Source organism: Aotus nancymaae, unplaced genomic scaffold (assembly GCF_030222135.1).
Source record: "Aotus nancymaae isolate 86718 unplaced genomic scaffold, 86718_ANA_hifiasm-v0.15.2.pri h1tg000016l, whole genome shotgun sequence".
Taxonomy (NCBI): domain Eukaryota; kingdom Metazoa; phylum Chordata; class Mammalia; order Primates; family Aotidae; genus Aotus; species Aotus nancymaae.
The window spans coordinates 71,785,863-71,811,682 of record NW_026988428.1 but is presented as its reverse complement, the minus strand read 5'-3'; the positions used below and the strand labels follow the sequence as shown (position 1 = coordinate 71,811,682).

The following is a 25,820-nucleotide window of genomic DNA, read 5'->3' as shown; positions in this document are numbered from 1 at the left end:
CATGATGCTGGGAATGGCATACTGGCAAGCAGTTCCAGTACTCTTAGGTGCTTTGTGAAAGAAGCCCCTGCCTTGTGTACCTACCGTCATCCTGAGTTGTTCAGCCTTATCAGCAGCTACTGAAGAGAAACTGTTTTCATCACCCTATTATACCAAAACCAGTGGCTAAACAAAACCTTGGAACCCTTCTTGCATGGCTTCCCAGTTCATCCTCTCCCCATTCTGTGGCTTGCCGTTCATCACCCCGTGAAGTTTTCCCTTTTCCTGAAATTGTAACGTAGGCTCCTTTTAATGCTTATATTCTGTTGCTTGTCATAGGGACCAGCAGCACAAATACTGTTGGGGGAACAGTGAACAGCCAAGCCGCCCAAGCTCAGCCTCCTGCCATGACGTCCAACAGGAAAGGCACATTCACAGATGACCTGCACAAGTTGGTAGACAATTGGGCCCGAGATGCCATGAATCTGTCAGGCAGGAGAGGAAGCAAAGGGCACATGAATTATGAGGTAAGTCTATCTTTTGCCATAGAGAATTACGTAACACACATCTGAATCCAGGTGATGTAAACTACTAGGCTGCTGCTTAATGTCTTATACCAGGACCTTCTTTAGTAGCTCATTAATTTTAACATTTTAGAAAAACAAGGCAGAAATCCCCCAGGTACCCTTTTATTTTTTCTTCCCTGAATTCCTAATCTTATTGGTCAGCTCAACTTTTTTCTTCTTCCTTTTTCTGTCATCATCCTGAACTACACACACAGACACACACATGCACATGACATCCCTCCCCTCTCATCAGGATTATTTTCACCCTTACTTGATAAATATAAAGAGCCAATAAATACTATAGAAGACTCTTTTGCTGTATCTTACAGGATTAGACCAGAAGTGTATGTTAGCACCACATATTTTACACCCATGTCTCTTAAACCCACCCCAGACTTGACATGCAGTTGTTTTGTTTTCAGGGCCCGGGAATGGCAAGGAAGTTCTCTGCACCTGGGCAACTTTGCATCTCCATGACCTCGAACCTGGGTGGCTCTGCCCCCATCTCTGCAGCATCAGCTACCTCTCTAGGTCACTTCACCAAATCTATGTGCCCCCCACAGCAGTATGGCTTTCCAGCTACCCCATTTGGCGCTCAGTGGAGTGGGACAGGTGGTCCAGCACCACAGCCACTCGGCCAGTTCCAACCTGTGGGAACTGCCTCCTTGCAGAATTTCAACATCAGCAATTTGCAGAAATCCATCAGCAACCCCCCAGGTTCCAACCTGCGGACCACTTAGACCTAGAGACATTAACTGAATAGATCTGGGGGCAGGAGATGGAATGCTGGGGGGAGGGGTGGGGGGTGGGAGTAGCCTATATACTAACTACTAGTGCTGCATTTAACTGGTTATTTCTTGCCAGAAGGGAATGTTTTTAATTCCACGTTGAGTCCTCAGAATGGAGAGTCTCCCCTGCTCTACTAACTGGAGTAGGAGAGGAAGGAAAGAGCAGCTTTCTTGTAAAGGGGCAGCTTCAGACCATGCTTTCCTGTTTATCTGTACAAAGTAGTGAGGATGAGGGCTAGGAAAGTCTTGTTCATAAGGAAGCTAGAGAACTCAATGTAAAATCAAACCCCATCTGTAATTTTGAGTGGGTGGAGCTCTTGATTTTGGTACATGCCCCAAATCCTTTACTCCCTCAAGAATCAACTACAAGACAAAAACAACCTATTGGGCTCTCTCCTACCCTGCCTTCCTCCCTTTTTCCTCCCCCTTCTCTTTTTGATTTTGTTTTTCTTTGCTCTTTAGAACCCAGTGAAAAATACCAGGGGACTGGGGTGCAACCCTTTCTTATGATAGGTCATTAGTGCTTTAAGCAAAAGATACTAGCAGCTTTGACTGCAGCATCAGCAATTAGGAAAAAAAAAAATAAGTTCCCTGCGGACATGTAACTTTGCCATCAGTTTTGATGTGGAAACACTGTGATATATAAAATGTTGTTGGACAACAGTAGTTTTAAGAGTAAAATATGAAACGTTTAAAAAGTTCCAAAAAAAGCTAGCTCTGTCCTTTACTTATTGAGACACTTTAACTTTTTCCTTTGTATTTCCATTGTATTAGATAAATAAATGTGAATGTAAAATTGTATAAATTACTGTACTTGAATACTTCTGTTTCCCAGTGTTGCTTGCTGGACATTTTAGTGCCTTGGACTTACATTGCTTCTGCCATTAGCATCAACTTACCAGACCCCAGATCAATAAAGAGCATGTGGAAGGAAATCTTAGGTCCATGTGACCCCAGCAGGGGATATGCCAAAGGGAAATAGAAAAAGTATTTTTTTAAGTCATTCAACAACTTTGTCTAGAGCAGGTGTAAGATGAGTAGGTGGGAAGTTAAGTTGGCATTAGTGGTTAAAAACAAAGTTCTGTTTCAGGAAGAGTGAGGAGGGGGTGTTACAACAAAATTGGGCAGCTTAAAAGACTAAGAATGGTATGTGCTGGGTGAAAGACAAAGACTAAAGAATGAGGAAACAAACTTGTTTTGAAGATACGTGATGCCTGGCCAATGACTGTCATATAAACCTTTATTTGAGCTAGGCTTGAACAGATGTGACCTAGAAGAAATTGAACATAAAGAAAAGGGGGTGGGGGCTAGTTATCAAGTTGGGAAACCTGATAGTGAAAAGTCACAGATGGAGAAAGTTGCTCTAAGAAAAACTGGATTGCTTTCCTCTTGTTGCACATGTACCATGCAGTTCTCAGCTTGGGGTACTATATTTTGTGGAAAGTGAATCTTTCCACATCTGAATTAATAATCATCGTAAGAAAGGATACTTATTCCTACTCATTTCCTTTATGATGTCCGAATGGTTGCAGGATAATCTATTGTGCCACCTTTATTTCCAGAAATACAACTAATATGCTCACATTGTCAAATATTCCCCTTAAGTAATAACTGCAACCAATCAGTGTTATTTAGTGCTATGCCTACTTGTAATGGGTAGTTCTATTGTTTTCAGAACTTTCCGGAAATACTGTCCTAATTGGCTATGTTTGGGATCTTTGTTATCTCTGAAGACGGACAGAGAAGCTAAGACTTAATTTTGGGGTGCTTCTTGACTCTTAGTTGGGAAACTGACATATTTCTAATCTTTTACCCACGTCAATGGCATATTCCGGGAATCACCACCACCACAGAAAGAAGCTGAGGCTCTCCGTACCCTGTTCATTCCTTACGGGCCCTGCTTCCCTTAGTAAGTTGGTCTACGGCCCTAAGTATGCAAATAAGAGCTGAAGGTTTTTAAAAGGTAGAAAGGAAAAGGGCAGGGTTTTCAAATAGGCCCTGCTTTAAAAATATTTACTTATTTATTCTCTGCTTATATATCTTGTGGAGAGAGTAAGAGTAAGAAGGATAGAACCAACAAGGAGCCGAGTAGCTGAAAAAGGGACCATCTAAGAGTGAAAATACTTTATACCAGAGGAGCAGGGGAGCCTAATGCAGCACGTTAGCATTTGTTATTTGAGTTTAATAATTTTGAGATTTTTTTCACTCGTACACAAAAAGAACTGGTTTTATTTACTGTTAATTCATCTTCCTGTGGATGAAATAACTGAAGCCTAGAAGAATGAACTAGTGCTACTGAACTGTTTAAATTATTTTTGTGTTAATAGTACACTTTGAATATCTTTTTCCACATTAAAAAAAACTTTCTGAATTATAAGTGTTTTCCTTACATTATTTAACAATGTACACTGTTTAAAAAAATAAAAATTCAAACTTCGGGGGTTTCTCAGCAGCCGTTAATTGTACATTTTGCACTAACTCTGGGTGTTGCGCTTCTTGTAAGATTGCGCTTTGTGCTTCAGTTTGTTACCTTTGTAGACTTATTTAATGAAACCATTCAAATAAACCAAACTTGCTTTTGTTGAGCTGTGGGGTTTCATTTACAGAAAATTCCTTCACATTTTCATTATTAGCACTATTTTAAGTGCAATTTATAACCGGATTCCTAATTCTTGGGGGCTCTTTTGCTACCTCTTCATCTTCCAAAGGAATAGAAAAACAGTTGGCTGCTGGCTAGTACTTTCAGACTTCCTTATCTCGGTTCACAGCTTCCCACAAATGTGTCTGTGAGCCAAAAAAAAAGAAGTCACTGCTTCAAGATAGGCACAGCCCAGTCCAAAATACGTCTTTAAAAAAACTAAATTGGCTGGGCTCAGTGGCTCATGCCTGTAATCCCAGCACTTTGGGAGGCCAAGGCAGGCAGATCACTTGAGGTCAGGCATTCTAGACCAGCCTGGCCACAATTGAGAAACCCTGTCTACTAAAAAGAAAGACAAAAAAATAGCCGGGTATGGTCACGGCGCCTGTAATCCCAGCTACTCAGGAGCCTGAGGCAGGAGAATCGCTTGAACCCTGGAGGTGAAGGTTGCAGTGAGCCGAGATCGCACCACTGCACTCCAGCCTGGGATGCAGAGAGACACCGTCTCAAAAATAAAATAAAATTGCAAATTCATTATTTGGGGGAAAAAATTATAAAACATCTAAACACTATGAAAAGCCAATTTATGATCAAGGTGGGTTACATCTCACATTTGAAATGCAGAAGTAGAAACAGTTGCAGTGCTCCGAGATCTGAAAATTTCTGACCACTGACATGATGCCAGAAGTAGAAAATTCCACACATGACCTCGTGTGACAAGCCACAGTCAAAGCACCAGGCACAAAACAGTTTATTCAGCAACCCTCAGAGAAAAAAGGACTCAGCCCCCTTCAGCTGCAGTATATCTTAGACACAAACTTTGCTGCGTGCACAAAATTATTATGTGTATGAGATATATATGAAACAGGTGAATTCCACGTTCAGGCTTGGGTCCCCTCCACAATGTCTCATTAAGTATATACAAATATTCAAAAAATGAAAAACAATTCTGGTTTCAAGCATTTCAGATAAGGGATAAGCAGTATGTATATTTTCTGTTTTCTTATAAAGTATACAGTTTGCTCTCTCAAAATGCCTTTTCTGGCTGGACACAGTGGCTCACACCAGTAATAACTGCATTTTGTAAGGCGGAGGTGGGAGGATCACTTGAGCTCAGGAGGTTGAGCTGTTTGCACCAACAGCACTCCAGTCTGGGTGACACAACAAGACCCCGTCTCAAAAAAAAAAACATTTTTCCTTGACCTTAGATGATTATTTCCTTCTTAGGGAAAAATGTCAGTCTTGAAAGAATGCAGGATTGTAATGTCATAAACCCATAAATTAGTTTATTTAGATTAAATGAAGAAGATTGTAGCCTAGATTGATACAAAGTAGTAAAAAGCACTACTCCAACTGTTTTCCTGTCATGATCCACAGTGCTTAAAGTGGACATTAAAGGCATGGGGCCTTAAAGGAAAGAAGGCAGAGGTAATGCAAAACAATTGAATGTAGGCAATTGCTAAGGCAGGTACTTTTAGTACTAAGTCTGGCCTATATTGCTTAAGGGCAAGCAGCCATTGGTGATTCCTAAAATGTCTATCTTCTTTATTAACAATCGTTTAGTAATAAATAGTGGGAAGCCTCACAAACCAAAGAAAAGATATTTCACCCATCCAGAGCCTCTCCCTACTAGAGTGGAGGACAAGCTTTTTTTCTGAGACAGAGTCTCACTCTGTCACCCAGGCTGGAGTGCAGCAGTGTAATCTCAGCTCACTGCAACCTCTACCTCCCAGGTTCAAGCAGTTCTCTGCCTCAGCCTCCCGAGTAGCTGGAACTACAGGTGCCCACTGCCACACCCAGCTATTTTTTTGTATTTTTAGTAGAGACAGGGTTTCACCATCTTTGCCAGGCTGGTCTTGAACTCCTGACCTGGTGATCCACCTGCCTCGGCCTCCCAAAGTGCTGGGATTACAGGCATGAGCCACCGCACCTGGCCGGGGACAAGCTTTTTAAAAGTGCTCAGCTCTAACTGCAGTAGGCTGTCAGTCAGATCCTCTTGAGAAGGTTCAGAATGAAGCAAGATAAATCCTTAGCAGTAAAGTTCATTCTCCAGGAGTGATGAACGATTTCATGACAAGTAGTTTTCCAAAGTCCCTTTGTGACAAGGTCCAATCACGTGGCCTGAGCCTCAGTTAAGATGGATCATACTTCCTTTTCTTCATGTCCTGGCTCTTCCTATGAGATTCCCAGTTTCCTGTGGAAGACAAAATGGCTTAAATGTAACTGCCATGGTTAAAATAAACTGACAGCTAATGAATTCTGGATTTTATTAGTTAATGATCCTAATTTAGACTAAGCCCAAGAATAAGAATTTCTGTTAGGAGGAAGGCAGATCATTTTCCTAGACCAAGTGGCATCGTGCTCATGACAGCCCTGCTGCTAGGAGGGCAAGCTGTCCATGCAGTGGCGCTTCTGCTTCCTGCTACTATCAAGCGCTGAAAAGGGCTGCACCTGAATTCAGGAGCCCAAAGGAAAAGTTCTGGCTCTCAAACCAGGCCCCCGGTTATCTTCCACCTGCAGTGCTATTCCCTGGGAATTATTCTATCGAAATGAAATGTCATCCTTCCTCAAAAATTCCCAGAATTAAAGCTAAGTTCCCCTTTAATTTTTGTTCCTAAACACCTCTCTGCTACCTGTTATACGTTGGTCAGTGCTGTAAGTCTGGAGGTCCCAAGGTCCAGATTTCGCTTGTGGTTTCTGGTGGCAAAGGCTGTGTGGAGTCCTGTCCTGGGTCACCATCTGGTTGTTCAAGGCTAGTGTGTCAGAGGTCTGGGGTGGGTCTGCTCTAGACAAGGGCTTGACCACACCATCCCCTGCATCTGGAGTCACAGCCCACTTTAAAGAGTTGTCTTCAAGAGTCTCTACAGAGAAAAGGAAAAGTGTATCATCAACAAATAATGAAGTATTCTCACACAAAGCACTGGAAAAACTGGCCATCAGAAATTCCATGTCGAGTTCTTTCTGAAAGTTTTTGGAATTTCTCTCCCCTACCCCTAAAAGGACACTGAAGAAGCTTCCCTTCAGTTCGGATCAAAGAGGAACTGGACATATGCCATCCGCCAGAATCCCCCAGCCCCCAACAAAAACAGATGAAAATGAGGATTTTTATGCTGCCTAAAAGGTATTCTGTGGCTAACTAAAAACATACAGCACAGTAGCTTACAAGCATTTCAAGGTATTTACTGATTAATTCTTGAGTCATTCCTGCAAGGAAGTCTTTCTCCGGGAGTGGTTCTGAGACCGCAGTTACAGGAGTGCTGTGTGTCAGAGGAGGGGCCGGAGGCGCTGCTACGGTTCACAGAGGAAACAAAGGACAAGTCATAATCACACCCTACATGGGATTTAAGAGAGTAAGCCCACTGACCTCTTCTTAGAGGGAACACTCTCAGAAGGGCAACACTGCGTAAGGCTACGCTGCTTCAGCCAGTATAAGAACTTCAGATTCCCGAGTCCCAGTCCTACCTACGGATCTGTCTGTGGTTTGAATTCTTCTCACCAAAGTAGGGAAATGAGTTTCTTTCTCCTTTCACAGCAAAAGTAGAAGGGCTCTTAGAGGCCATCTAGTCCAGCGTCTGGCTTGCTTGCTACAGCCGTAACCCTTGCTCAAAAAAATCTTAAAGTAAAACCTGGTCAGGCGCAGTGGCTCATACCTGTAAACCCCAGCACTTTGGGAGGCCGAGGTGGGAAGATTGCTTAAACCCAGGAGTTCGAGACCCCATCTCTACAAAAAGTAAAATATTAGCCAGGTGTGGTAGCAGGCACTTGTAGTCCCACCTACTCAGGGGGCTGAGGCAGGAGGATCACTTGAGTCCAGGAAGGTCGAAGCTGCAGTGAGCTCTGATTGTGCCACTACTCGCCAGCCTGGGTGACAGAGCAAGACCCTCTCTGAAAGCAAACCAACAATCAAAATCTTAAGCCAAAATCGGATGTGTGAAATGGACTAAAATAACAATGGCTCTGGTTGTCTGCCAAAGGGTAGGAAAGGCCTGGATGGCCGCTTCCTCCACACTTCACAGGGGAGTTTCTGCAGTGTAAGAAGCTAAACATCTAGAATAACTCATCAGTAAGGACAGCCACAGAACAGGAAGTGGTTCTGTGTTGGTTTTTATATTACTTTCAGCCTGTCAGTGCTGAGGGGCATATGAACCAACCACGAAGCAAGTCTTCTATGAATCTTCTTCACAATTGGTAGGGAAAAACTGGGCAAAAGCTCAATGGATCTGGGACAAGCCCTTTCTTTGTTTCCACTCTCTGAGTAAGGACTACCTACCCCTGGACGGGGCAGTGGGGAAGAGGTGAGGAGAGAAACAGAGAAGAAAAGAAGAGTCTGTATCACTATTCCCACTGAATCTGGACTCTGAAATAAACTAAAGTTGATAAATATCTGCCAAAAGCTCCTGTTATCCTCAGTCTCAATTTGGCCTTATATTCAAAGACATCTCAGAAATACAAGGCTTTTTTTTTTTTTTTTTGAGACGAGGTCTCACTCTGTTGCCCAGGCTGGAGTGTAATAGCACAATCTCAGCTCACTGCAACCTCTGCCTTCTGGATTCAAGCAATTCTCCTGCCTAAGCCTCCCAAGTAGGGGGTCCCACAGGCGTGTGCCACCATGACTGGCTAATTTTTATGCATTCTGGGTAGAAATAGGGTTTCACCATGATGGCCAGGCTGGTCTCAAACTCCTGACATCAAGTGATCCACCCACCTTGGCCTCCCAAAGGGCTGGGATTACAGGCATGAGCCACTGTGCCCTGCCAAGGCTTTCTAATGTAGAGATGGCCAAAGCATTTGCAGCAAAAAAAAGTTATTTACTCTGAAATTTCTAATTCTAGAAGATTACATCAAGGCCCACTTACTTCCATAGGGAAAAAAAAAGATCATTGTCTCTAGAAATGGGAAAATGTATAGCAGATTTAAATATCTAAATTTCCTGGGCTCATCTCTCCTGCATGTAGCTTGAGAGAAGTCCCAGCAAGGCCTGGTTTAGAGCCAGCCACAGGGTTACTGGCAGAGAATCAGGTGACCCTGTCGCTAGACTTCCTCCTGCAGACACCTCCCAGGGCTCTGCTCCCATCCACTCACACACCCTCACTCTTCTCAACTGGCGGGGTGGAGACGTGGACTTGCTGCTTCTCCATCTGCTCCCGGAACTGCTGCTGCAGCTGCTTTTGCCGGAGCTTCCGCTGGTACGAAGCCTCGCTTTCCACAGCGGATGAGGTCAGGCGTCTGCATCAGGGGAGCAACAGGATGAGGAGGAGCTCCTAAGTAACAGCCACAGCTCCTGGGAGCACGCACACAGCTGGCTGGCTCTGAAGGAGGAGTGGAGGCAGCCCCAGTGACAGAGGAAGGGGCCAGAGAGGAAAAGGAGGGGACTTAGGCCACATACCGGGAGCTGCAGTCCTTGTTCCCCTGTATCACAGCGTGGCTTGGTCTAGAAGGGGAGGTCACCTCCTGTAGTTGTGGGTGTCCCAGGGCCATGTTCAGTCGGCAGCTGTTGTATCTTGCCTCTTCCACAGACGGTTCAAAATCTTGTCTCTTCGCTTTAGTTAAATCCACTTCAAGAGGCACCTAATAAGGAAAGAAGGAGGAGAAAAAAATTCCTTCAACTAGCTCTTGCCCTCCGCTTCTTCTCCCTGACTCACAGATTTAGATTCCTGGAAAATCGCATTTCACACCCTCCATCCATCATGCCTTCTAGGTCATGCTGAGCCTGAGGCAAAGGATCTACAAATTCCAAGTAATATTTGTAATTCTATGAGAAGGAGAAGTAAAACAACATGTTTTACTTTATACCCTTCAACAAGTGAACTTTTGATAAAAAGGCATCTTTCTTTGGTTTTGACCTAGGGCAAATGTTCTGTAAAATCTAATTTGAATCTTTCCGTGGCCGCTGGGTCTGTCTTTGCTGCCTCCTTGTCCTTTTTCCAGAGAAATGAGTCCACAGTCTCTGTGGAGGTCTGCACCTTCTCAATGCTTTCTGCAAGGACTACCCCTGGGAATCGCACTCATCACTGAGGGAGCCTCAGGCATGCTGTGGCATAATAAAGTACCCTTCAAACGACAGAGGGAAGAACACTTGGGAGACACGGACGTCAGCTGCCAGCCAAGGCTGCCAGGAATCGTCCAGTGGGGGGCTCTTCCTGCATCTCATCAATGTGACAGGGACAATCCTGTGCTGCATGGCACAGGGCAAATGATTTCATTTCCACACTGTGATTCCTACAGAAATCCAGAACATTTTTACTTGGGAAAACATCTCTCAATTCATAAAACTGACGATGATGGAATAATTAATATAAGGGATTAAGATTACATTTTGAAAACCTGAAAATGAAAATTATAGTGTAGATTTCATATCTACATTGAAAGATAAATGAGTCGTTTAAAAAGAAATGAGCTTTGGCTGGGCACTGTGGCTCATGCCTGTAATCCCAGCACTTGGGAAGCTGAGGCAGATCACTCAAGTCTAGGAGTTCAGGACCAGCCTGGCCAACATTGCAAAAATACAAAAAAATCAGAGGAGCTCCTGAGTAACAGCCCATCTCTACTAAAAGTTAAAAAAAAAAAAAAGAAAGTTGGGCATGGTAGTACACACCTATAATCCCAGCTACTCAGGAGACTGAGGCAGGAGAATCACTTAAACCCAGGAGGCAGAGTTTGCAGTGAGCCAAGATTGCACCACCGCACTCCAGCCTGGGTGACAAAGCAAGACTGTGTCTCAAAAGAAGAAATGAGCTTTGAAAAATATGAAAGACTGGCAATACCAAGAGGTGTCGAAGATTTGGAATAATTGGAACTTAGACAATGCCGTGTGGGAGTGTGAATCAATACAGCCACACAGGAAAACAGTAGGAACCCACTGGAACTAAACATGCAGCTACCTTCTCACCCAAGAATTCCCAACAAAAATGAGTGCACGTGTACACCAAAAGAATGCTAACAGCAGCTCTATTCAAAACAGCCAAAAGCTACAAAAAACAAAATATCTATGACTAGAAAAATAAACTGCCATATACTCATGCAAAATAAAATTACACGGCAATGAAATCTCACAACAATGCTGAATTCAAGTAAGATACAAAGAGTTCAAACTGTAGGATTCCAAAAAAGTACATAACAATAAAAACAAATCTGTGGTTTGTTTTTGTTTTTGAGACAGGGTCTCGCTCTGCAGCCCTAGCTAGAGCGCAGTGGTGTGATCACAGCTCACTGCAGCCTGGGCCTCCTAGGTACAAGTAATTCTCTCAGATCAGCTTCCCAAGGAGCTGGGACTACAGGCATGCACCACCATGCCCAGCTAATTCTTATTTTGTAGAGACAGGGTCCCACTATGTTGTCCTGGCTGGTCTCTAACTCCTGGGTTCAAGCAATCCTTCCTCCTTGGCCTCCCAAAGTGGTAGAATTACAGACGTGAGCCACCGCACCCAGCCAATCTGTGTTGTTAAAAGTGGTTTTGCTCAGTAGTGGGAAGTAGGGCAGAGGATGGCAGTGGCTACAAGGAACACAGCTGGGCCTTCTGGGTACTGGTAATGTCTTGTCTTGATTCAGATATTGGCTATGTGGATGTGTTTGGTTTGAAAATTCATCAAGCTGAACATGGATGATATCTGCACTTGTCTACATGTCTATATGTACTTTTTAATACTTCAGTCAATTTTCTTAAAGTATAAACTGTACAATTCCACTTGTGAACTTTACATACATAAAGTTCAGGCCAGGCACAGTGGCTCACACCTGTAATCCCAGCACTTTGGGAGGCTGAGGCAGGCAGATCATCTGAGGTCAGGAGTTCAAGACCAGCCTGACCAACATGGAGAAACTCCATCTCTACTAAAAATACAAAATTAGCCAGCGTGGTGGCGCATGCCTGTAATCCTAGCTACTCAGGAGGCTGAAGCAGGAGAATCGCTTGAAACTAGGAGGTGGAGGTTGTGGTGAGCCAAGATCGCACTGTTGCACTCCAGCCTGGGCAAAAGAGTGAAATGCTGTCTCAAAAAAAAATGTTCAAAAACAGGAAAAAGTAATCAATGGAAGTCAGAATAGAAGACATTTGAAAAAAGGAAAGCAAGGCAGTGACTGGAAGAGGGCAAAACGGGGCTTCTGGGCTGCTGATAAAGCTCTGTCTCCCTGTCTGGGAGGTGAACAGCTGTGCTCACTTATGAAACGGTGGCTCATGCCCATAATCCCAACAGTTTGGGAGGCTGAGGCAGGTGGATCACTTGAGGTCAGGAGTTCGAGATCACCCTGGCTAATATGGCGGAAACCCCGTCTCTACTCAAAATACAAAAACTAGCTGGGCATGATGGCGGACACCTGTAATCCCAGCTACTTGGAAGGCTGAGGCTAGAGAATCACTTGAACCCATGAGGCAGAGGTTGCAGTGAGCCAAGATCACGTCATTGCACTCCAGCCTCAATGATAAGAGCAAAACTCTGTCTCAGCAACAACAACAACAAAAAAATGAGAAATCTGGGGCCAGGCTCAGTGGCTCACGCCTGTAATCCCAGCACTCTGGGAGACTGAGGCAGGTGTATCACTAGAGCCCAGGAGTTTGAGACCAGCCTGGCCAACATGACAAAACCTTGATCTACTGAAAATATAAAACATTAGTCAGGCGTAAGAGTGCGAACCTGTAGTCCCAGCTACTTGGGAGGCAGAGGCACAAGAATTGCCTGAACCCAGGAGGCAGACTCACTCAAAATAAAAAAAAATGGAGAAACTTTAAGACTGCCAGATAAATGGGGCCGGGTGTGGTGGCTCATGCCTGTAATCCCAGCACTTTAGGAGGCGCAGGTGGTTGTATCACCTGAGGTCAGGAGTTCAAGACCAGCCTGGCCAACATGGTAAAACCCTGTCTCTACTAAAAATACAAAATATAGCCAGACATGGTGGTGTGTGCCTATAATCCCAGCTACTTGGGAGGCTGAGGCAGGAGAATCGCTTGAACCTGGGAGGCGGAGGTTGCAGTGAGCCAAGATCGCACCACTTCACTCCAGCCTGGGTGACGAGAGCGAGACTTTGTCTCAGAAAAAAAAAAAAAAACAAAGCTGAGAGAGTTCATTATCACTAGAACTACTATACAAGAAGTCCTAATGGGAGTCCCTCAAGTTGAAATGAAAGGACACTAGACAGACACATGAAGCCATAAAAAATACAAAGTGCTCCAGTGAAGGTAAGTGCATGGACAGATATAGTGAAGCATATTACTGAATGTTAATGCATAGAATTTATATGGCAAAGCCATAAAAAATGACAAATCTATGCTAAGGGGTATACAATATATAAAAGATATAATTGGTGACAATAACAAAGCGGGATGGATTCTGATTTATAAAGCAGATTTTTCACATGCAATAGAAGTTATCAGTTTAAAATAGAACGCTGTAACATTAAAAATGTACATGCAATTGCAATGGTAACCACACAGAAAATACACAAAAGGGTATTAGAGGGGAATTAAATGTTACTGGGGAAAAAAATCAGTATAACACAAAGGAGGCAGTAAGAAAGAAGAGATAAAAAAGCTGCAAGACACACCAGAAAACAGCAAAATGGTCACAGTAAGTCCTTCTCTATCAATAATTAAGTGTAAATAGACTTAAACCTCCAATCAAAAAAAAATAGATTGTATGGATGAATTTAGAAACAGGATCCACTATGCTGTCTACAGGAGACTCACTTTGGATCTAAGGACACACATAGGCTGGAATTGAAAGGATGGGAAAAGATATTCCATGCAAATAGTAAACGAAAGAGAACAGAGGTGATTATACTAATAACAGACAAAATAGACTTCAAGTCAAAAATCGTGGTGGGGCGCAGTGGCTCATACCTGTAATCCCAGCACTTTGGGAGGCCGAGGTGGGCAGATCACAAGGTCAGGAGTTCAAGACCAGCCTGACCAACGTGGTGAAATGCCATCTCTACTCAAAATACAAAAATTTGCCAGGCACAGTAGTGCACGCCTGTAATCCCAGCTACCTGGGAGGTTGATGCAGGAGAACGGCTTGAACCTGGGAGGTGGAGGTTGCAGTGAGCCAAGATCGTGCCACTGCATTTCAGCCTGGGCAATAGAGCAAGACTCTATCTCAAAAAAAAAAAAAAAAAAATTTAGGGCCGGGCGTGGGGGCTTATACCTGTAATCCCCAGCACCTTGGGAGGCCAAGGTGGGCAGATCACCTGAGGTTAGGAGTTTGAGACCGGCCTGACCAACATGGTGAAACCCTGTCTCTACAAAATACAAAAAACTGGCCAGGCATGGAGGTGGGCACCAATAGTCCCAGCTACTTAGGAGGCTGAGGTAGGAGAATCTCTTGAACCCAGGAAGTGGAGCTTCCAGTGAGCTGAGATCATGCACTCCATCCTGGGCAACAAGAGCAAAAACTCCACCTCAAAAAAAAAAAAAAACTGGGCCTGGTAGTGCACACCTATAGTCCTAGCTACTCAGGAGGCTGAGGCAGGAGAATCGCTTAAACCCGGGAGATGGAGGTTGCAGAGAGCCAAGATCGCGACACTGCACTCCAGCCTGGGTGGCAGAGTGAGACTCCATCTCAAAAAAAAAAAAAATTGTTATAAGAAACAAGGGTATTAAATAATGACAAGAATGCCAATTCACCAAGAAGATATAACAATTATAAATATTTATGCACCAAACATCAGAGGTCCTAAATATATGAAGCAAACTTTGATAGGATTGTAAGGTGAAACAGAGAGTAGGAGACTTCACTACCCGACTTTCGATAACAGATAAAACAATCAAACAAAAGATAAATAAGGTGACAGAGTATTTGAACAATACTATAGGCCAACTGGACCTAACAGACATATACATAACATTTCAGCAACCAACAGCAGAAAATAAATTCTTCTCAAGTACACATGAAACATTTTCCAAGACAGACCACGTTAGTCCACAAAACTAGTCCTAACAAATTCAAGAAGACTGAAATTATATAAAGTTATATAAAGTATCTTTTCAATCACAATAGAATGAAACAACAACCATGACAACAAAAAAAAAAACTGGAAAATCCACAAATCAGTAGAAATTAAACACCACACTCTTAAGCAAAGCCAAAGAAAATGTAACAAGGAAACTCAGAAGAATTCCTTACTGAAACACAACATGCCAAACTTCTGGGATGCAGTGAAAGCAGTCATAAGAGGGAAGGTACACACACACATTAAAAAAAAAAAAAGATCTCAAATCTACGTAATATCTCAAAGAACTAGAAAAACAAAAGTTACACCCAAAGCTAGCAAAAGAAAGAAAATTTTAAAAAGATGAAAGCAAACATAAATGAAAGAGAGAACACAAAAACAATACGAAAAAGCTCAATAAAAACAGGACTTGGGCCACACATGGTTGCTCATGCCTGCTACCCCAGGATTTTGGGAGGCTAAAGCAGGTGGATCACTTGAGGCCAGGAGTTTGAGACCAGACTGGGCAACATGGTGAAATTTTTTGTATTCTGTACAAAAAATACAAAAATTAGCCTGGCATGGTGGCAAATGTCTGTAGTCCCAGCTACTTGGGAGGTTAAGACAGGAGGATCATTTGAGCCCAGGATGTGGAGGTTGCAGTGAACTGAGATCGGCTCACTCAAGCCCAGGATATTGAGGCTACACTGAGCCAAGCCATGATCAGACCACTGCATTCCAGCCTGGGTGACAGAGTAAGACCCTATCTGAAATAAAAAAAACAAAATAGGAAATTAAATTAAAATAATAAAACAAAATAAAATGACAAAGGACTTGAATTAGACATTTCTCCAAAGATGATAAACAGATGGCCAACAGGCATATGAAAATATGGCTGGCCAGGTGTGGTGGCTCACACCTGTAATCCCAGCACTTTGGGAGGCCAAGGCAGGTGGATCAGCTGAGGTCCAGAGTTTGAGACCAGCCTGACCAATATGGTGAAACCCCATCTCTACTAAAAATACAAAAATTAGTCGGTCATGGTGGCAGGCACCTATAGTCCCAACTACTTGGGAGGCTGAGACAGGAGAATTGCTTGAACCCAGAGGCAGAGGTTGCAGTGAGCCAAGATCGCACCACTGCACTCCAGTCTAGGTGACAGAGTGAGACTGCATCTTAAAAAAAAAAAAATATGATCAACATCACTAATCATCAGGGGGTATGCAAATCATAACTACAATAAAATATCACCCATTAGGATGGCTACTCAAAAAAAAAAAAAATTAAAAAACCAAAAACTCAGAAAATAACAAGTGTCAGTGAGGTTTTAGAAAAATATGAACTCATGTGACTATCGGGTGGAATCGTAAAATGGGGTGACTGCTATGGAAATCAGTAGGGCAGCTCTTCAAAAAATTAAAAATAGGATTACCATATGACCCAGCAATTCCCTTCAGAATATATATCTAAAAGAACTGAAAACAGGATCTCAAAGAGATAGTTACACACCCATGTTTACAGCAGCATTATTCACAATAGCCAAGAGGTTGAAAGCAACTCAAATATCCATCAACAAATGAATGGATAAACAAAATGTGATCTATAAATACAATGGAATATTAAGCCATAAAAGGAAGGGAACTCTGATACACACTACTACATGGATAAATCTTAAGGACATTAATGTTAAGTGAAATAAGCCAATCACAAAAAGACAAAAATTATGTGATTGCATTTATATGAGGTATCCAGAGTAGACAAATTCATAGAAACAAAGTAGACACACACACCTATAATCTCAGCACTTAAGGAGGCTGAGGGGGAGGATCGCTTGCAGCCAGGAGTTTGTGACTAGCCTGGGCAACAGCAAAACTCCATATCTACAAAAAAAAAATTATTTTATTTTTATTTTATTATTATTATTTTGAGACAGAATCTCACTTTGTCTTCCAGGCTGGAGTGCAGTCACAGATCTCGGCTCACTGCAGCCGCCGCCTCCCAGGTTCAAGTGATTCTCATGCCTCAGCCTCCAGAGGAACTGGGATTACAGGCAGGCACCACCATGCCCAGCTAATTTTTTTATTTTTTAATAGAGACAGGGTTTCACCATCTTGGCCAGGGTAGTCTCAAACTCCTGGGCTCAAGTGATCGAACCACCTCAGCCTCTCAAAATGCTGGGATTACAGGCATAAGCCATAGCACCCAACCTAATTTTTTAAAAAAGAAAAAAAATCAAGGCCAGCCTTGGCAACACAGCAAGACCCCATATCTAAAATAATAATAATTTTTAAAAAGTTAATTAGCTGGGTCCAGGTGCAGTGGCTCATGTTGTAATCGCGGCACTTTGGGAAGTCAAGGCAGGAGGATCACTTGAGGCCAGGAGTAGTTCAAGACCAGCCCTGAGAAATTCTGTCTCTACAAAAAATAATAATTTTTTAAAAAATAAATTAGCTAGGTGTAGTGGCACATACCTGGAGTCCTAGCTACTTGAGAGGCTGAGGCAGGGGGATCCAGGAGGATCCCTTGGGCCCAGGAGTTCAGGGATGCAGTGAATGATGATTGTGCCCTTGCATTCCAGCCTGGGTGATAGAGCAAGACCTCATTTTCATAAATCAACTTTAAAAAAAAAGAAAGTAGGAGTAGTTACAAGGGTCTGGGAAAAGGGGCAAATGTGGCGTTCTTGTTTTATGGGTATAGAGTCTTAATTCTGCAAGATGTAAAAGTTCTGGAGATCAGTTTCACAACAACGTAAATGCACTAAACATAATCATACACTAAAAATAGTAACAATATTATGTGTTTTATTGCAATTTTTTTTTTTTTGAGACAGAGTCTCGCTCCGTCGCCAGGCGCCAGGCTGAAGTGCCGTGACTCGATCTCGGCTCACTGCAACCTCTGCCTCCCGGGTTTAAGCAATTCTTCTGCCTCAGCCTCTCGAGTAGCTGGGACTACAGGCACACGCCATCATGCCCAGCTAATTTTCATATTTTTAGTAGAGACGAGGTTTCACCATGTTGGCCAGGATGGTCTCGATCTCTTGACCTCGTGATCTGCCTGCCTCGGCCTCCCAAAGTGCTGGGATTACAGGCATAAGCCACCGCGCCCAGCTATTACAATTTTAAAAGAGAAAAGGCTGGGCGCGGTGGCTCACGCTTGTAATCCCAGAACTTTGAAAGGCCGAGGCGGACGGATCACTTGAGGTCAGGAGTTCAAGACCAGCCTGACCAGCATGGCGAAACCCCGTCTACTAAAAATACAAAAATTAGCTGGGCGTTGTGGCAGGCACCTGTAGTACCAGCTACTTCGGAGGCTAAGGCAGGAGAATTGCTTGAACCCAGGAGATGGAAGTTGCAGTGAGCCAAGATCATGCCATTGCACTCCAACCTGGGCAACAAAGTGAGACTCCGTCTAAAAAAAAAAAAGAAAACTACTAATATCTCTCATAAACATAGATACAAAAATGCCTAACAAAATATTAGCAAACTGAACCCAATAATGTTTAAAAATGATTTTTTAAAAGGAGTTTTTACAGATGCCCAGCAACACAACTTCGTGTCACTCCATGAGGAAAAGAATCCCTCAGGCACAGGATGGGGATGCTGCCCTGGGCGGCGACACAGCAGGGACCTCAGGGAGCAGCATGAGGCAGGAGGAACACTCCAGAGGCCATTCATCACAATGAATGTCAGGTGTGACTCCAGGGGTGCTCAGCCACAGACCCCATTCTCCAAAGGCGAATGCTCAGATCACGTGATAGGTATTGACAGAAATAATGGACATCTAAATCTTAATGACACCGGAGCTAAGGAAAAGAAAGAATGCTCAACAGTGAGTCTGGGAGCGTCTGGGAAGGAAAGCGGTGCTGCAGAGGGCTGTGTGGTAGCTTTGAGGATTCATAGACTACACCCAACCACAGTTCTCTACCTACAAGTAAAACAAATTCTCTAGACCTCACATTCCTCTCAAATAATGTGATTTTTTTAAAAAGTAAAATGATGTGATTAGTTAGTTCCTGGTAGCCCTAACATTCAAAATCTGAAATAAACATTCCAGACCCTCTAAATAGCTGAGTCCTCACTTTTTCTCCTTGCGTTCTCCAAATACTCAAACCATGACACAGAAGAGTTTGCTGCATTATATTCACAGCACTCATCCATGTCTAATATACCTGGCGTGGAAGCTTATTTAGTGACCTCAGGTAGTCTTTGTCCAGAATACAGTTTCCAAGTGCATTCCCAAAACTCCTAAGGGTAAGAGAGAGAAAAAAAAAAGTGAAACAGTTAAGAATTGTTACACATGAATATCAGAGAACAGAGTTACAACTTTTGTGCAGGCTGCTTCTCAGGTGCAGCAGAGGAAATGGACCCCGACGTGCATTCCACTGATGTCTGGGAAGCACCTGCCGTGTCCCTGCACTGTGTTAGTTTCTGAGAATACTGCAGCAAGAACAAGACACAAATCCCTGCCCACACAGAGGTGATGAGTATGAAAAGACTAAGGTGCCACTCACAAAACCCATTAGCCACCTCCTGACATGGAGAACAAATTGCAGATTTTTTTTTTCCCCAAAGACTGCTCCAATTTCCCAGCAGGGTAGGCAACACACACCTGGGGCCCGGGGCTCGAGGGCACAACCTTCCATGACCAAAGTTATTAACATGGGATCTATGGACTCCCCTACAGAATTCATAGGTTTTTCTGGTTTGATGGTTTGGATGTCTGTCCCCTCCAAATTTTATGTTGAAATGTGTCCTCCAATGCCAGAAGCCTGGTGGCAGGTACTGGATTATGGGGTGGATCCTGCATGAACAGCTTACTGCCATCCCTTGGTGATAAGTGAGTTCTCACTCCGTTCATGAGAGATCTAGTGGTTTTGAGTCTGGGGGCTGGGCATGACGGCTCATGCCTTTAATCCCGGCACTTTGGGAGACCAAGGCAGGAGGATGACTTGAACCCAGGAGTTTGAGACCAGTCTAGGCAACATAGGAGACCCTGTCTCTACAAAAAAAAAAAATTAAATATTAGCTGGGCGTGGTGTCATGTGCCTGTGATCCCAGCTACTCGGAAGGCTGAGGCGGGAAGATCACTTGAGCCCAGGAGCAATGATAGCTGCACCCTAGCCTGTGCCAACAGAGCAAGAGCCTGTCTCAAAAAATGAAAACAATAAAATTAAAAAGTCTGGGACCTCTTCCCTCTTTCTCTTGCTCTCTCTCTCTCCATGTTCCCTCTTCGCCTTCTGCCATGATTAGAAGCTTCCTGAGGCCTCACCAGAAACGGATGCTGGCACCAGGCTTCCACTACAGTCCACAGAATCATGAGCCAATTAAACCTCCTTTATTTATAAATTACCCAGCCTCTGGTATTCTGTATAGCAATGCAAACGGACGAACACAGACATCCACGTGACTATGTAACTAAGTGAACTGTGCTACCTGTGCACAGCGGAGGACCATTGAGGCGCACGGAGAGAATGAGGGTGCTGTCTATGCACTCGCAGTAGGGGTGGAAAGGTCTCCCACACATTCTGAGTATGGGGAGAAGAGAGAATACAGGATTCTACCACTTATTCCCCGCAAGGGAAGCCTGAAGCTGAAACACTGAAAAAATACTAACAAAAGTGGGAAAACAGGGCAGACAGGAACCAGGACGGGGTGACACTTACCTTCCATGTTGCTTAGATTTTTGAACCATGTGGATGTATTACCTCTTCCAAAAAACAAAACCGAAACTTGCTCTGAAGCAAGAGCTGAGATGACGCAGGTTAGACTCCCAGCCTCATGCTCACCTGAGGGCTCGCTTCAGCCCGTCTGTCACTGCCTCCTTCCTTGCCTTCTCCAAAGATAAGGCCTTGGACTTGAGGCCCTCACTAACACCATAACCAACATCTTCATGATATGAACCATCCTGGGGGCACAAAAGGAGTCAAACTCAACAAGAGAGCAGCAGGCGCACCACAACTCCCCCTTTCCTCAAGCAGAAAAGTTCAAACCAGGAATATACCACCTGGCGGCCTTGCTACAGCAGGCACGGGCAGAGGTCGGATGAGAATCCATTTCTGGTATTGCTTCCTAGACCTGGTCTGCCTGGATGGATATGAGCCTGTGGTCAAGGTGTCAAGACGAACCTCCCTTCCCAACTTCCCTCTGACACACAAAGGGCACATTAGAGACCCACCCAAAATCCTATCAAGGTGCATTACCCTAAGGTTAAAAATCTCTGGGATGGCCAGGTGCAGTGGCTCACGCCTGTAATTCCAGCACTTTGGGAGGCCAAGGCGGGTGGATCACTTGAGGTCAGGAGTTCAAGACCAGCCTGGTCAACATGGTGAAACTCCATCCCTACTAAAAATACAAAAATTAGCCAGGTATGGTGGCGGGCATCTTTAATCCCAGCTACTCAGGAGGCTGAGGCATGAGAATCACTTGAACCCGAGAAGCAGAGGTTGCAGTGACCCAAGATTGTGCCACTGCACTCCAGCCTGGGCGACAAGAGCAAGACTCTATCTTGAAAAAATACCTCTTGAGATATCAAACGAAGGGATAATTTGAATATTGGATCTAATGGTCTCTAAGGACTGGAGAGCAAATCCTTTTGTAAGTCAGGTGGTATCCAGTTCCTGCCTTTCACCAAAAGTGAAGGTGGACCTGAGCAAATCATTTGCTGATAAAAAATTAAATACAATTTTGATGATAGTGCTCTGTGATTTTTTAAAAAACGACTCAGAAAGCACTCAAAGAAATGAGTAACACTGTAACAAAATTCTTTCCATTCTCAGCTACTTACTCATAGATAAAGGGTTTTTCAAGTACTGTTTAGAAAAGTAAGTCAGAAGAGAATGCTGAATTGTTCATTCAAGAAATAAGTAATATTCAACTATGGATATATAAATCAACTGAAAAGAAATAGCACCACCCATCTCATTAAGATATTCATTTTCCATAAATTTTATATTTTATTTTAATTTTTTTATTTTGTGGCGTTTCAATATCTTTAATTTTTCTAAGTATCAAAATTTTGCTATATTTATGTTTTATCTTCACCATAAACACAATTGTCTGATCAACTGTGTAGCTATAACTAAATCAACAGTAGCTATAACTAAATCCAAAAGAAATCTTTTAATATTTAGAGCCTTAAGTGCACTGAAAATTTACCAAAAATTTTTATTTTAATCCTTTTTTGTTTTTTTGGCGAGACAAGAGTTTAGTTCTGTCGCCTAGGCCAAGTGCAGTATCGTGATCTCAGCTCACTGCAACCTCAGCCTCCCGGGTTCAAGTGATTCTCCTGCCTCAGCCTCCCAAGTAGCTGGGATTACAGCCGCCCGCCACCACACCCAGCTAATTTTTGTATTTTTAGTAGAGACAGGGTTTCATTCTGACCTCATGATCCGCCCGCCTCAGCCTCCCAAAGTGCAGGATTACAAGCGTGAGCCGCCGTGCCCAGCCAAAGCTTTCCTTTTTTGTTTCCTTTTTTTCCACCCAGGCTGGAGTTCAGTGGTGCAATCATAGCTCACCGCAGCCTCGACTTCCCAGGCTCAGGTGATCAGTCTCCTGAGTAGCTAGGACTACAAGCATGCACCATCATGCCTGGCTAATTTTTTGTATTTTTAGTAGAGACTTCTTTCACCATGTTGCCAAGGCTGGTCTCAAATCCCTGGATTCAAGCAATCCTCCCACCTGGGCCTCCCAAAGTGCTGGTATTATAGGAATGAGCCACCCCGCCTAGCCAAACTTTCAACCATAAATATGTATTAGGATAAAAACCAGTGGGGAAATAGGATAGAAATATGAGTTCAGATAAAGAAAGAACAATGTAAAATTTCTAATGATTAAAAAAAAGCTTGTTCATTGTATTTCTTCATAAATGATAGCTCTACGGGGGCTGGGCGCGGTGGCTCACGCCTGTAATCCCAGCACTTTGGGAGGCCGAGGTGGGTGGATCACGAGGTCGAGACCATCCTGGTCAACAAGGTGAAACCCCGTCTCTACTAAAAATACAAAAATTAGCTGGGCATGGTGGCGCACACCTGTAATCCCAGCTACTTGGGAGGCTGAGGCAGGAGAATTGCCTGAACCCAGGAGGCGGAGGTTGCGGTGAGCCGAGATCGCACCATTGCACTCCAGCCTGGGTAACAAGAGCGAAACTCTGTCTCAAAAATAAATAAATAAATGATAGATCTAATCCTCTGTAGTATTTAGAGTCCACTGGAATATTTAACAATGATGTAACAGATTTATAGTAAGTCCTCACTTAACATCTTAAATAACTGACTTTACGTGAAACAACTTATAACAAAACCAATTTTGTTTCTATCAATTTTATAACAAAAGGACGCTATTCAAGGACCTGCTCTATATTGCTTTGTCTGAAGTTGCAGCTTCCAAAAACTTATCAGTGATGGTAAAATTATTTTATTTTAGAATGTCAGATTTTACCATATGCCAAAAAATACACCCCTTGCAACAATTTTTATATATGGTGAAAACTTAAGTGTCAACTTGAAAATGTGCAAGAGGATAATTTTTCCACATTCTTTTAGGAAGCATATGAGCAAGAATATTTGAATCCCACCATTCCAGGGAACACAGGCTGAGACAACTCTGGAGGCTGCCTCCAGCTTGGCTGTGTCCCAGTCCGGCTCCCTACATCCCTACCTGCTCACCTTCTCCTGCCACCCACTGATCCTTCCGGGAAGCAGGTCTACTCCATCCCCCTCACCTTCAGCTGGACCCTCACAAATGCGCAAACTCCCACGTAGAACTTGCCATTGTTCAGGTCAACAAAATCTAGGAGTGGGAAAGAAAGCAAGTTGAAGAGGACACTGAGCCCTGTGCCACAACCATCCCTCCTGCTGGCAACTAAGTCCACCTACCTTACCTCCTCACCCACAACATCCCCTCACCAAGAGTCAGACAATGCAGAAATCCCCAGCACTTGAGCGCAAACTCACCGACATTCTGCTGCGTGATGGAGTGTGCCCAGCCATTGTAACCAAACATCTCATTGGCCAGATTAATTACCCGATGACCCTCAATGTAACACACCTAGAAAAAAGCAATTTTTTAAAGAAAAGTTGTGTTAATTCCTTACCACACTTAAATGTGAATCAAAATTTACATAATGTATTCCTCATCTACTTTTTTGGATAAACTGCCCTTAAACATTCTACTTGGGAGGCTGAGCTGGGAGGATCACTTGAGCCCAGGAGCTCAAGGCTGCAGTGAGCTATGATTATGCCACTGCACTCCAGCCTAGGCGAGAGACCCTTAAGAAAAAAAAATTTTTTTTCAAGAAAATTCTCAATGAATTTATTTAAAAAATCTTCTAGATGGAGCCTGAGAGAACTAACAGTCTGCTGGGAGGAGGAACTAGACTTAGAGGAGAAAGACAGCCACTCACACAGCAGTTGGTAAAATTCAGTTTGCAAAAAATAAAAATCTCTGTTTGACATATTTTATGGAAGACCAAAAATATACACAGAAGTTAAAATTAGAAGCAAATGATATGCAATTATGTGTCAATTATAAGTTCTTTTAAAATTATTTAATTTAAAAAGAAAAAAAGAAGCAAATGGCAAAAGGAATACTTTTTTAATGGTGTAAAGGCTGGGCACAATGGCCCACTCCTGTAATCCCAGCACTTCGGGAGGCCAAGGTGGGAGATGACTTGAGCCCAGCAGTTCGAGACCAGCCTGAGCAACATGGTAAGATGTCATCTCTAAAGAAAATTTAAAAATTAACCAAGCATGGTGGTGTGTACCTGTAGTCCCAGCTAGTGAGGAAGCTGAGGCAGGAGGATCACTTGAGCCTGGGAGGTGGAGGCTGCAGTGAGCTGAGATGGCACCACTGGACTCCAGCCTAGGTGACACAGCAAGACCCTGTCTTTAAAATTTTTTTTAAAAAAGATGATGTAGGAGAGAGAGATCCAAGATGGCCGATTACTAACAGCTCAGGATTGTAGCTCCCAGTGAAGGTGCAGAGAATGAGAGGACGCCACACTTTCAGACGAATTTTTGTTGCTCACAGACCAGGAGATTCCCAGCGGAGGAGCCCCATGGGTCGCCAGCATGACTCTTGTGGCCGGCGTGGCGGTTGTTGGTGCGGAGTAAATGGGACTGGGTCCCCTTTTTGACAACATTTGGAACTCCGGGAAGGCAGAGTCACCTATTCAGCTGATTGAAGAAGGGACTCAAGAAGGAAGCCAGACCGGAGATTCTCGGGCAGAAAAGCACCATCAATCTTAACACTGCTGTTTTAGCTGGCACAGGGGGTTGCTCAGATTCCGGAGCCGGGAATCAACAAGTTGAACGTCCACTCAGAGACCTAATTTGAAAGTCAGTAATTACAAAGACGACAGGTGGATAAATTTACAATAATGGGAAGAAACCAGCGTAAAAAGGCTGAGAATACCCAAAATCAGAATGCCTCTCCCTCTACAGGGGATCACAGTTCCTCATCAACAAGGGAACAAGGCCTGATGGAGAATGAGTGCGTTCCATTAACAGAATTAGGCTTCAGAAGGTGGATAATAAGAAACTTCTGTGAGTTAAAAGAACATGTTCTAGCCCAATGTAAAGAAACTAAGAACCTTGAAAAAAGGTTTGATAAAATCCTAACGAGAATAGACAATTTAGAGAGGAATATAAGTGAATTAATGGAACTGAAGAATACAACACAAGAACTCCACGAAGTATGCACAAGTTTTAACAGTCGAATTGATCAAGCAGAAGAAAGAATATCAGAGGTGGAAGACCAACTTAATGAAATGAAACGAGAAGACAAGATTAGAGAAGAAAGAGTAAAAAGGAATGAGCAAAGTCTCCAAGAAATATGGGACTATGTGAAAAGACCTAATTTACGTTTGATAGGTGTACCTGAATGTCATGAAGAGAATGAATCCAAGCTGGAAAATATTCTTCAGGACATTATT

At 43.4% G+C, this 25,820-nt stretch overlaps 2 protein-coding genes across 26 annotated transcripts in view; one reads left to right on the top strand and one right to left on the bottom strand.

Annotated features, from left to right (window-relative positions):
• The window catches only part of WNK1 (WNK lysine deficient protein kinase 1), a 145,070-nt gene extending 141,152 nt beyond the window's left edge, over positions 1 to 3,918 (top strand). For all 18 annotated transcript variants that reach the window (XM_012434929.2, XM_012434935.2, XM_012434930.2 and 15 more), the window contains 2 exons: positions 319 to 506; positions 968 to 3,918. In XM_012434929.2, the coding sequence (XP_012290352.1) occupies positions 319 to 506; positions 968 to 1,285 (506 nt within the window). In that variant the 3' untranslated portion in view covers positions 1,286 to 3,918. The remainder of the gene's footprint in view (positions 1 to 318; positions 507 to 967) is intronic.
• The window catches only part of RAD52 (RAD52 homolog, DNA repair protein), a 46,611-nt gene continuing 22,367 nt past the window's right edge, over positions 1,577 to 25,820 (bottom strand). For 6 of the 8 annotated variants that reach the window (XM_012434952.3, XM_012434954.3, XM_012434953.3 and 3 more), the window contains 9 exons: positions 23,842 to 23,935; positions 23,610 to 23,677; positions 20,677 to 20,795; positions 19,060 to 19,135; positions 9,358 to 9,539; positions 9,058 to 9,197; positions 7,155 to 7,259; positions 6,605 to 6,832; positions 1,577 to 6,165 (listed from right to left, as the gene is read on the bottom strand). In XM_012434952.3, the coding sequence (XP_012290375.1) occupies positions 6,104 to 6,165; positions 6,605 to 6,832; positions 7,155 to 7,259; positions 9,058 to 9,197; positions 9,358 to 9,539; positions 19,060 to 19,135; positions 20,677 to 20,795; positions 23,610 to 23,677; positions 23,842 to 23,935 (1,074 nt within the window). In that variant the 3' untranslated portion in view covers positions 1,577 to 6,103. Of the gene's footprint in view, positions 6,166 to 6,604; positions 6,833 to 7,134; positions 7,260 to 9,057; positions 9,198 to 9,357; positions 9,540 to 19,059; positions 19,136 to 20,676; positions 20,796 to 23,609; positions 23,678 to 23,841; positions 23,936 to 24,650; positions 24,749 to 25,820 lie in introns of those variants that run through there. The other 2 variants (XM_064377609.1, XM_064377610.1) reach the window with 2 other exon arrangements.